This window comes from Pteropus medius, unplaced genomic scaffold (assembly GCF_902729225.1).
Source record: "Pteropus medius unplaced genomic scaffold, Ma_sr-lr_union100, whole genome shotgun sequence".
Classification (NCBI taxonomy): domain Eukaryota; kingdom Metazoa; phylum Chordata; class Mammalia; order Chiroptera; family Pteropodidae; genus Pteropus; species Pteropus medius.
Window position 1 is genome coordinate 2,448,627 of NW_024353517.1, and position 12,091 is coordinate 2,460,717.

Here is a 12,091-nt window from a genome sequence, read left to right on the forward strand (position 1 = left end):
AGTGAGAAGTACAGCGAAAGGACTCAGGGTCTGGACGATATGTTTTCCCCAACCGGAGGATTCTTTGAAGAGCACTTCGCACAGGACGGAAGTTCCACGTGTTTATGTTGAGCAACCGATGTTAAAGGGCGGAGACACAAAGGCCACGCCTCCTCCTTCATTCCACCATTCCGATTGGCTACATACGCGAGCCAAGCCCCGCCTAAAAGTGCTGGCCCGCTCTCCTACAGGCCCCGCAGCAGCAAGCATGGCCTCTCCTGGGTCCCTGGGTCCCCTGCCGGAGTTACCAGAGCAGAACTGCAGGTACCGAGAGGTCCAGTACTGGGACCAGCGCTACCGGGGCGCTGCCGACTCTGCCCCCTACGAGTGGTTCGGAGACTTCTCCTCTTTTCGTTCCCTCCTAGATCCGGAGTTGCGGCCCGAGGACCGCATCCTCGTACTAGGTGGGTAGTCCCGGCGCTGCCCAGCCCAAGTGGAGTTGACTAGACCGGCTCCACCCCGGCCTGTCCCCGTTCGCTTTCCTCGCGTCTGTCTGCCCCTCTCAGGACGCCCCAGTCAGGAGTCAAGATCCGGTACCTTCAGAATCTCGGCAGTATTGAGCCGGGGCAAACAGGAGCCAAGAGATTCTTAGTTCGCTCCCTTCCGCCTCCCAGAGAAAGACAGTCTGAGTGTGAGCGTGATAGGTGGCCCAGAGCCCCGTTCTGAACCTTTGGAAGGCGGCCTCCGGCTGGAGAGGTTCTAGTTCAAGTCTCAGCACTAGTTGGCTCTATGACTTAGGACAAGTCGTAAACCCGTTCTGAGCCTGGGATTCACTTCTAGAAATGGGACTGCGAGCTCAAGTTGGATAAGGCACATTCAGGCACCGCGAGCATAATGCCTACCGCTTTTCTGTTTGTGCTGATGGGCACCGGGAGCCATTGTCACCTCGATTTATCACTCTCCAAGTTCTAACTAAAACTTGGGCCTGTGCCCCGGCTACAATGCGGATGAGGACAGCGCCTTCTGAGGTCAGAGAGGAAATTGCAGCCGAGTTTGGTGAGATTCCCCCAAAAGGAACAGGTACTGGGATGCAAAGTGGGCCTCTGAGAGGTCCAGCAGCTCCCTCGGGGTTCTCTCCCACTGCCAGTCTTGGGGCTCTAGTGAAGTTTGAGCAACGGGTTTCCTTCCAATTATAGTTTTTATTTTGGTGTTTGTAAAAGCATATATGTTTAAGTGAAACATTTCATACATAGATAAGAGACATCTATAATGCAGTATACATAGAGTGTAAATAACAAATCTAATATGTGTGTGTTTACCCTACTCAGTTTGAAAAATAGAACATTCTTAGGACTAGAAAGGAAGTATAAACTAGTGCTTAAGAACTTGTACCTGGAGGCAACCAATTCTGTTGGAATCTAGGCTCATGTAATCTTAGATGTGGGATAACGGGCAGAATCATGGAATCTTAGCTATGTAACACCGGACAAAATACTTAAATTCCTGTGCTTCCTTTTTCTCAGCCTTAAAAAAAGAATAATAATACTTATTTATTGGATTTTAAAGATGATTGAGTAAGAAAAAATATCTAACACAAAGTCTGGCAAAATAAAAAGCCCCATATATGCAAAGTTTTCTGTGTGGTCCTCCCACACCCATTCCCCCCAGAGGTAAAAACTCTTTAAATTTTGTGCTTTTAAACCATTGCATTTATTTATAGAATTACCATAGATCTGAGTTTTTTAAGTTTTAGCATGCATCAGAATCACCTGTAAAGCTGCACTCAATCCTGAGATTATAATTCCAGGGATAGTCTAAGGTGGCTCCTAGGACTCTGTTTTCCAACAAGTCCATAGCTAATTCTCATGCTGGTGATTGGCAGAGAAATACTGCCTTAAAATCTTTTCAATGGAGAGGTATCCTTTTCTGGAGAGAGGGGAGAAAAGTCTAAAAATCAAAAAGGAAAACTTTCCAGGCATTATTTCTAAGATCTAAAAAGAGGACTCACAACTTGGGGAGTACTCTATGTTACATTCCACCTAAACAGATGAATTGAGCATCTGATGGGTGCTAGGGAATGTGCTAGGCCCTTTCTAACTCATTTAACCTTTATGACAACCCTGAGGGGTGAGTGATAAGTATTACTAGACTTACTCTAGATTAGAGGTCAGTAAAGTCTTTCTGAAAATGGCCAAATAGTAAATATTTTGGGCTTTGTGGGCTGTACAGTTTCTGTCACAACTAGTCAGTATTGCTGTTGTAGGAAGAAAGCAGCCGCAGAATACGTTAGTGAATGAGAGTAGCTGTGTTCCAATAAAAATCTTTATTTACAAAAATAGGCAGCAAACTGGATTTTGTGTCCCCTGCTCCAGGTCATTGTCTCAGGTCGAGTCCAGAAGCAAATCCTAAGATTAGGATTGATATCCCAGTCATTTGTTAGGGCGGTGCTCCCAGGAGAAATTGGTAAGAGGGTGAGGGAACAGAGAAGAGAAAAGGCCAAGCAGGATTGTGGTCACAGGCAAAGTTTCCTTGAGGGTAGTTTCAGTCTGAAGAGTCACAGATGCGAACTGTTAGAAGCAAGCACACACCAAAACCTAGGGACACTCCAAGGGGTTCTGGTCAGAGCACTAACACTGTCCACTACTGTCATGCAGCAAGTAAGTGGTGAGGCAAGAGTGCCATCTGCTGCATCACACGTATGGACATAGAAAGGCATCTAGAACTCTGTTGAAACTGGTAAAATGACTACACAGTGAATTATAGCTTAACGGTCATATTGATATAGCTAAAGATAGAATGTTACAACCAAAGATGAGTAGACCTCTTGAAAACTGGGAGACAGTTTAGTATAGTGGTTTAAAAGCTCTGGTTCTGGTGTGAGACAGGCCTGTGTCCAAATTCTGATTCTATCACTGGATTATGTGACCTTGGGAAAACTCCTTATCCACTTTGGGCAGTCTCAGTTTTCTCACCTAGAAAATAGTAATGATAATAATAGTTATCTTCTATATGAAGGTACTAAGAAAATAAACTGAGATAATTCTTATCAAATGCTTAGCATAGGACCCAGTGTTCAATCACTGTTAGCAATCATTATTATTATTGAAAATGGTAATCAGAGGGGCAGTTTCTCACAGACTGTTCAGAAAACAGAGTACCCTGCCTGAGGACTTGTGTATCTGGCCCCTATGTCTAGAATATCTGCATAGTAGATGAATAAGGCTGCCCCAACTTTGCCATCATTATACGTCTTTGATTCCCCTTCTTTGACTCCATGCTCCCAGGAATCTTCATAATTTGGCTTCAGTTTGTATTTCTTATATTTAGAGAATACACTGACCAGAGGATTGACTGTCAAGTCCCCATGGTGGCTATTTTTCCTGTTGTAAATTAGTGGATTGGTATTTTGGCTTACACCTGTCTCTGTGTTGGCATAGCATGCGCATAGCTCTGCACTCCCATGTTATATGTTCTTGGATCTAGCTTAATTCTCTAGGGCCTTCTCAAGCCCCATCTCAGTTGCTAGCTCCAAATCACTGAGGCAGCAGGATCAGAAATCACTGCTTTTTAAGTATGACTGTCCCTATGGTCAGATTTTGTTCTTCATCTTTAGTGAAGTTCTTTTGGAAGATGCCATTCTTTTACCAAGGAGAATAAAGGAAGAATATTTGGATTTGTCTGCAGTTGGACAGAGCTCTGCAGGCATATGAGGTCAGCTGTAGGGTGGTAAGGGGGTTGTGGGACAGTGAACCCAGTGAGATTTCAGCCTGCACTGAGTTAGGATCTCCTGTTCAGCCACCCTTACTTCCCATCCCATGTGGTGTATCTACCAGATCCTGCTGTAGGGAAGCATGCATTGTTTTTTTTCCCCCAGGCAAGACAGCCCTCTCCCTGAGCCCCATGTCCTGAGGAGGAAAATAGAAAGGGGCAGCTGAGGACCAGCCAGCAGCCTCTGGTGCCCTGACCAGGTGCCAAGCCCTACTAGATTAGGGCTATCCCAACAGCTGATCCTATGATCCTCTTAGAGACACAAATGGAGATTAAAAACAATCTAACCCCAAGAGCCGGGCATCCCCATGTGGGGCTACCAGCCCCATTCGCAGGCTAAGACTAACCATAAGAGGGCCTGGAAGGTAGTCATGCTGTCATCTTCAGAGGAAGTCATGCTGTCTGGGCTACAGATCCATATCCACCCCTCTAACCTCCACCCAGTCTCTCATCTGACCCTGCCCTCTTTGAAACTGCTTTCCAGGCACTTCCCACTAGAATATTGTGATTCTTCAAGACTCTTCTGATTGGTTGTCGGCTTCCCTAAAACTCTTGCCCAACCCAACTGAAGTTGAGACAGAGCCACACTATATGCTCCCACAGCCTGTTCCTGTTGAAACACTCATCACATTATGTGGCAGTTGCTGGATTACACATCTGTTCCTGCCACCAAAGCATGAGCTCCTTAAGGGCAGGGACTCTGACTAATCAGTAGAACCCAATATGTAGTGCTCAATACATACAGTAAGGAATTACAAGGGATCAACTCCACTCTGTCCCCACCTAGTTTCTCCTTCACTTGTCAACTCTGGAAACCAAAGTAGGTTAGGTTAATAACCCCTAACATGAAGTCTTTCCAGAGGTTCTCCGAGAGGTCAGGGATTAGGATAATACTAATATTATCCTAATAATGATATTATGATCCTAATGATGCCAATATTACTCTGTTCTGAGTCTGAGGAAACTGAGGCTCAGAGTTGACAGTGTGACTAGAAATATCAGAACCCTTATCTTTGAATTCCTAAGTTCAGAACTCCTTCAACTACCCTCCAGCTGTTTTAGTTTTTAAATTTAGTGCAGCACACCCTGCATGCAGGTTAGGTCTTGCTGTCTTCATTTTTCTGAATAGGAAATCCAAGTTCCTAGTTTCACATGCCTAGGAAATGAAAGAGCCAGGATATGACTCTGTATGGTCTATTTGACTTCAAACCTCATGCTTTTTTCTGTACTATGCTGCTTCTCCCTCAGTACAGGAGGGTTTGGGCTGCAAGAAAATGGGCTAAGAGTGGATGGATAATTGGGGAGGGGAGAACCAAAGCTAACCTAGCTCTTTTGCTACCCACCTCTTCCCACTCCAGGCTGTGGGAACAGTGCCCTGAGCTATGAGCTATTCCTCGGGGGCTTCCCTGATGTGACCAGTGTGGACTACTCATCAGTAGTTGTGGCCGCCATGCAAGCTCGCTACGCCCACGTGCCTAAGCTGCGCTGGGAGACCATGGACGTCCGGGCACTAGGGTTTCCAAGTGGCTCCTTCGATGTGGTACTCGAGAAAGGTACACTGGATGCCCTTTTGGCTGGAGAACGGGATCCCTGGACCGTGTCCGCTGAAGGTGTCCACACTGTGGATCAGGTGCTGAGTGAGGTGAGGGAGCAACAAGAGAGGAGGGCAGACTAAAAGATGGCATTGAGGGGTTTAGGTTTTAGGAGATTGGGAGAACTCAGACGCCAGGAGGTATGTTTTAGAGCAGTCACTCTCAGGACTGTAGTTACCTGGAGGAAGGGGAGGGTTACACTGGGCTAAGATTATAGGAGGCTGGAGTGGCCAGGCTCACAGAGGTTGATGATTGGCTACTGGGTTGCCATAGGGATGAGGTAGCAGCCAGGTTCCAGATAGATAAGACTGGGAGGATGAGCAGTTGGCAGGAAAGCAGTGTCCCCTGCACCTGACATCACTTCCATGCTCCTGCCTGTCTACAATATAGCTCTACCCCCATGGAATGATCAGGGGCACAAGAGGCTCACTCTTTTGCTATGGAAAGCTAGATGTGGGATGGTACTTGGGAGGGTATCTGGGGCAATACTGACCTTAGAAAACCTGGAGATGGACTCCTCACCAGTGGCTTCTCTTTCTGCTTTGCAGGTGAGCCGGGTACTGGTCCCTGGGGGCCGGTTCATCTCACTGACCTCTGCTGCTCCCCACTTTCGGACCAGACACTATGCCCAAGCCCGTTACGGCTGGTCCCTGAGGCATGCAACCTACGGCAATGGTTTCCACTTCCATCTCTACCTCATGCATAAGGGCAAAGAGCTCAGTGTGGACCAGCTGGCCCTTGGGGCCCAGATTCTCTCACCCCCCAGACCTCCCACCTCACCCTGCTTTCTTCAGGATTCAGATCATGAGGACTTCCTCAGTACCATTCAGCTGTGAGGTTAGAATATCGTCCTCCAGCCCTCTATGCCTTTCTGCTCTGGACTCCTCAAGTTGTTCAGATTCCTGACCCAGGGCTTAGGGTTGGGTCCAAGGTGCTCACATCCCAGGGGCCTCATTCCTAAGACAGTGCTGCTGGGAGCAACCTCACATGAAACAATATAGCTCAGGCTAAACTAGATACCAAATCCCAAGTTTCTGGCTTCTTCCTTCCTCAGACCTCTCCTGGGTTCCCCAACTTCTTCTCCCTCCATACTGAACCACTAGTGGCGCATCCTCTTGGGCAAATCTCAGCACAGCCCCTCTGCATGCCAGCTAGACTCAGAGACCTGCATCCTTGGGGCCTGTTGTTGCCCCCCATTCAACCTAGATTTATCCACAGGAGGCTGCAGACTTTGAATCTAAATTGCTTCATACTTCTGACCCTAGCTCCAGCCCCAATTCTGGTGATCTATCCTGCTTAGGTTGTATATTTACCCAAGGAAGCTACATTGTAATGATGTTCTCAGGCTCACCTGCCTGTGTTTCCTTGGCAACCCTTCCCTGCCAGCAGCATGCACCTGAGATTCCCAAGTACCTCCCCACCTCCCCAAAAGGGATTAGAACCATTTTGGCCTGGCTTCTGAACAGACTGAAATAGCGGCCACACGCACACACAGGGAGGTCTGTGTTTATTCACACACTCCTGGTACAGTAAGGATGGAGGAACATTTACAAAGGACACCCCTGTGTTGAGAACATCTCTAGGGCCACAGGTGTCATCCAAAGGTGCAGAACAGTCCCCATTTGGGTTCCCAGGGGCAGGGCGCAGGGTCCAAGGTAAAATCAGACCTGGGCCCTTGAAAGGTGTTACCTTGAGAGGAGGGGTCTGCCAGAGAGCCACTGGGGGTCAGGCCCAGGCAGACTGGCCATGTGTTGGTTACCATATTGGGGGCTTGTCCATTCCTAGCCTCAAAACTCGTCCTATCTGCCAGGCGCAGAAGAGCGAGGATGAGACCTAGGAGGGTAGGGCACGAACCATGATGGGAGCCAGTAAACAAAGAGTCGGATATAAAAATACAAATGTGCTGAGGAAGTCCCTTAGAAAGAGGCTGAGGCTGGGGTCACGCCAGACAGGGGTGGGGGTGAGGAGCGGCCTGGAGGGCTGGGCTCGGGTGGGTAGGAAGCTCATGCAAATACGCAGCCAAACATCCCTGGCCACACGCGCGGTCCGACACCGGCTGGCAGCTGGGTCTGCAGACCAGACCGGCCAGAGAGGGCGGGGCAGGGGAGCCGTGCGGGAGGGGGAGGACCGGGGGCTGTGGGCTGCAGGTCTCTGTCCGTTCCGGTGTGCAGGGTGGGGCTGCGGCCCGAGGTTCTAAAGTGCATGAGCGCAGCGGCGGGCTCCAGGCGGGTCCGCGCCGCCGCTACCGCCGCCGCTGTGGTGCTGAAGCGGACAGCTCCGGAGTGCCTGGCGGCGGCGGCAGCGACTGTGACCCGGAGGCGGCGCTGCCCTGCAGCCCCCGCCCGCGGGCGCCGGGGCCGGGGCGGGGGGCGCCGGCAGCCGCATCGCCGGCCCGCGCTCCTGGCCGCTGCGGGGCTGGGCCCCGAGCCCGCCGCCCGAGCCGGCGCGTCTACACTCCAGACGGTGGCTTCTCCCCCATCCCCTTCAGCACGTCGTCTATCCGGTCATCCTCGATCACCACTGCGCAGGGAGAAAGCGCGTCAGCCGCGCGGCCTCGGGGGGCGACGGAGAGAATGGGCCCCGCGTCCTTGCGCCTCGCTCACCTACTGCTCGTGGCTCAGTGACGCTCTTCGACCCCCGTGCCACAGTGCCCTCCCTATCCAAACTCTCTTGGCGGCCCAACCCACTGCTGAGCCCAGCTCTCACAGGCCCTCCTCCCGTCCCTGTGGAGGAACGCCCCCTCTTCCTAAGGCTCTAGCCGTTCAACCTTCCCGACCATACCCTCCCACCCCTGAGCTCTCCTCTGTCCGAGCTGATCAGAAACCTTTGGCTCATAGGATCCCCTTCTTCAACCCTCACTACAACTGAATCCCGTCCTCAAACGGAATCTCCAGCTAGACCAACCCTCTCTTCAACATAATCCTCTTGGCGCTTGAACCCCTCTTCTGATCCTGGTACCAAAAGAGCCCCTTCCCAAGCAAATAACGAGGACATCCGATCCCCCTGCTGCCCTGCCCTCTCTTCAATCGGACGTCCCTTCCCACCCGAAGGCTCTTCCCGTAGCATCCACCGACTCAGCGTTTGTTCTGAAGAAGCGGCCCGTCGCCCCACGTTCCCACTTCCAGGCAGCTCCAAATGCCCCGGCCGGCCCCTCCCCCTCGCCAGGTGCCAGGACTCTACTTCCAGAGGTGGCGAGCATCGAATCCGGGGCACTGCGTTCCCGGGAGAGAAGAGAGGGGCAACACTGCAGCGGGGACCCTCCCCCCAAAAGCCCCGGCCAGCGAGCGGCTGGCTGCGCTGGTCTGCGGCAAGAGCTGCGGGCGCTTGGCGGGGAACCGCAGCCGGGGGGCGCCCGGCAGAGGGTTTCTGGGTCAGGCGGCGACTCCGGGCCCCGGCCGCGTACCTCTTTTGGCTCGGCCGATCTGGCCCAGCTTGGGGGGTCGCTTGGCTTGGTTGCCCGCAAAGAAGGAGTTGGTGTCCTGGAGGCGGCAGCTGAAGGAGAGGTCAGAGCCCTCGGGGTCAGCGCCGAAGCGGCCCATCTTGTCCTCACTGTAGGGCAGGATTTCGGACATGGCGGGCGCGGGCTGGGCGCGGGACTGCGGCGGGGCGCGGACGGCGGGCTAGCTTCTGGACCGGCCCTAGCTCAGCAGGAGAGCCGGCGGAAGGATGAAGTCATGCAGCATCCGGGGCTGCAGAGCCAAGCGGGGCCTCCTCCCCCGCGCCTCCGCCTCCCGGGCCGCTGGGCAGGCGGCGGCGGCGGCGTCGGTGGCGGGGACCGGGCGGGGGCGGGGGCGGGGGCAGGGGTGGCGGCAGCGGCGGCGGCGGCGGCGAGAGCGGAATGACGATGAGCGCCCGGCTGCCGCAGAGCGCGGCGGGCGGGGCGTGGTGGAGGCGGGGCGGGCACCGGCCCGCTGAGAGAGGCGGGGCTGGGGTTGGGGGAGAGGAGCTTGCCCTGCTCTCAGGGGAAAGGTGGGGAGGGAGCGGCAGTGGGACGGTCCTGCACAATGGCGGGAGTAGCGGCTGGGAGAACGATACCGGCAAATGGGTGCTGGATCTGCTGGGGAGTGGCAGGACAGGATGGGGTGGTGGTGGCAGGAGCGAGCCCGGCGCCCAAAGGGCGAAAGGAGGGTCTGGCACAGAGGCTCTGAGAGCAGAGCAAGTGGGACTGGAAATTGGGAAGCAAGTCAGGCCAGAAAGCGGAAGCAGGGCTGTCATTCTCAAGGAGGGGCACTAAAAACGCGGTGGGGGAGTCTGGTATCCGGCGAGGTGTGCGGGACTTCGCGAACCCGTAGGACTCGAGAATTGCTCACACCAGTGTCACCGCCGTTGGCGCGCTCTTGTAGCGGGTTGCTCTTTGGATTTTAAAATGTTCATCTGGAGTCTGTGTTTCTCTGACCGCCTTCCTGTGTCTCCTATCTATGTCAGTCTATCTTTAATGCGTGTGTGTTTGTATCTGGCACTGTGCCCCATCTCTCTTTGTATCATGGTTTCTGTCTACGTCTGTCTCTTAAGTGTCTCTATCCTTCTGTATCTGTCTCCATGCTTGGCCCCTGTACCTATGTGGCACTGTCTCCATCTCCCGAGTCTCTGTGTATCACGGTCTCACCTAGGGGAGGTCTCTGTAACTGGGCCGACACGCGCACTAGGACAGACACACACCCCCAGCCTTGCCGCTGGCGCCTAAACTCGGGTTCAAAGCGCTCGCTGCGCCCTGCAGTTCTCCTGGTTCCAGAGGCTGGCGCTGCGCGTGCAGAGTGAAAGAAATGAATGGCGGCGTCGCGGGGGGTGCCCTGGCTCCAGGTAACGCGGGGAAGCCCGGAGCGCCTGAGGACGCGGCAGGCGCGCGCCTGCGTGAATCCAGAGGTGGAGGCCGGGGAGAGGGCGCCCCCGGCTTCTAGTTCTCGCCCTACCAACAGGATCATGCCCTTATCTCACCCCTCACCCCCGCCCCCCAGCCCCGGGCTGGCGGTCAGCTTCAGCGTCACCTGCTCGCTAGCGCTCCAGGGCTCTGGCGCAATCACTGGCCTTGGGGGAGGAGGGGATGTCTCACATTCGGCCACAGTGACAACAGAGCTGATAAGGGTAATAATTATCCTGTAGGTTCAGTGGATACTCGAGGTCAGTCCAAAACCGTGGCGGAGGGGTCTCCACTGTTTCTGAAACGCGTTACCTCCTTTCCCTACAAATCTCCCACCTAGCAAGGCTGTCCGGTGCTGGGTCTTCTTCCTCTAACAACTCACCAAGTGCTAGTCCCTGGGACACAGAGTAAAATGCAATGGTGGATACTCTTGGGACCGGGATTGGGAGTGGGGAGGGGCAGAGGATGCGTCTGTGCAAGCCTCACTCTACGCCCCAGACTCGGGGGCCCACCCCTATCAAGCCCTCCTCTGCTGTGTCTTAGTCTCTGGAACGAAGGCCGAAGCTGGAGGTGGAAGCCCAGCTGTAGTGAGAAGAGCCTGTTTTCCCCATCAGACCTGGAAGGAGGATAGATTAGAACTCAGAGTCACTAAAAGAGAGTCCAGAAATTCCACCCCACTGGCGGTTTTCCAACACTAGGTTCCGGTCTTGGCTCTGCCACTTTCTGTGTGACCTTGAATTGAAGGCCCCATAATTATTGTTTTAAAAAACTAATTAATTTGTACTAATAAAATTTTAGGAAAATATAGAAAATCACTCCAAAACTTTGATATACGTATATCCTTCCAATCTTTTCCTCATATATTTGAATAATATGCATACTTCTCTGAGCCTCCATGTTTTAGTCTGAAGCACAGAGATGATAGAACTTATATTAAGAACAATTTCATAGATGAAGTTGTTGTCCTGAGGTGAAGTGAACTGTTTCAGGAGGTAATGGACTGCCGCTTACCAAAAGTGCTAAAGAGGCCATAAGGATTTTTGCCAAGGATGAGATGAGAACACTGGTTAGGGAATTGAAACAATTTTCCTCCCATCCCCCACCCCTGCCCCAGAATGAAGGAGATTGGAGGAATAACAATTTAACTTGGAATTCATTTGGTTAGCTTCTTCTTAAATAATTTTATTCTTGTCCCCACTGTGCGTGCTAGATCATGATTAAAGCAAAAGACGTAAGCGCAAAATTGTAAAGACAGAGAAATATATAAACTTCTGTTATGTGTTAAAAATGTGTGTATGTGTTAAAAATGGTTCTCTAAATTATGATCCCTATCTAAAATTCTGATGTTCTTTAACCCTACCTATGAGACAAAAAGTCATTTTCATAACCAAAATAAAATAGTTTGTTTGGAGTTTTGTGAGTGTGCATTGAATTTCTCAATTGAAACTTCCTCAAAACCTAATAGACTCAATCCATATGTTCTAAACAGAATAATATGCCTTTTGACAATTGAGTATTAATGGTACTTTTATTTGAGTAGAAACTGTAGGCCTGTGTAGTGGGTTGAATAGGATCCCCCCTAAAATTCATGTCTACCTGGACTCTCAGAATGTCACCTTATTTGGAAACAGGGTCTTTGCAGATGTAATTAGTTAAATTAAGAGGAGGTAATACTGGATTTGGGTGTGCCCTAAATCTAATCATTGGTATCTTTATAAGAAGAGGACAGGTGCACAAAGACACATATACACATAGGGAAGAAGGCCAGATGAGGAAGCAGAGATAGTAGCGATGCATCTACAAGTCAAGCAACCTCAAGGATTGCTGAGGGCTACTAGAAGATGGAAGACGCAAGGAAGGATTCTTCCCTAGAGTATTCCAAGGGAATATGGCC

At 51.8% G+C, this 12,091-nt stretch overlaps 2 protein-coding genes across 3 annotated transcripts in view; one reads left to right on the forward strand and one right to left on the reverse strand.

Annotated features, from left to right (window-relative positions):
- Positions 1 to 9: 9 nt before the first annotated feature.
- Positions 10 to 12,091, forward strand: part of ECE2 (endothelin converting enzyme 2) — a 29,098-nt gene continuing 17,016 nt past the window's right edge. Inside the window, exons 1-3 of one of the 2 annotated variants that reach the window (XM_039850612.1) lie at positions 194 to 443; positions 5,106 to 5,389; positions 5,888 to 6,363. In XM_039850612.1, the coding sequence (XP_039706546.1) occupies positions 248 to 443; positions 5,106 to 5,389; positions 5,888 to 6,175 (768 nt within the window). In that variant the 5' untranslated portion in view covers positions 194 to 247 and the 3' untranslated portion in view covers positions 6,176 to 6,363. Of the gene's footprint in view, positions 444 to 5,105; positions 5,390 to 5,887; positions 6,364 to 12,091 lie in introns of those variants that run through there. The other variant, XM_039850613.1, reaches the window with a different exon arrangement.
- CAMK2N2 (calcium/calmodulin dependent protein kinase II inhibitor 2) lies at positions 6,830 to 9,179 on the reverse strand. Its single transcript, XM_039850624.1, has 2 exons — positions 8,743 to 9,179; positions 6,830 to 7,859 (listed from the first exon to the last, which is right to left on the reverse strand). The coding sequence occupies exons 1-2, from the start codon at positions 8,909 to 8,911 to the stop codon at positions 7,789 to 7,791; spliced, it is 240 nt and encodes a 79-aa protein (XP_039706558.1). The 5' UTR covers positions 8,912 to 9,179; the 3' UTR covers positions 6,830 to 7,788.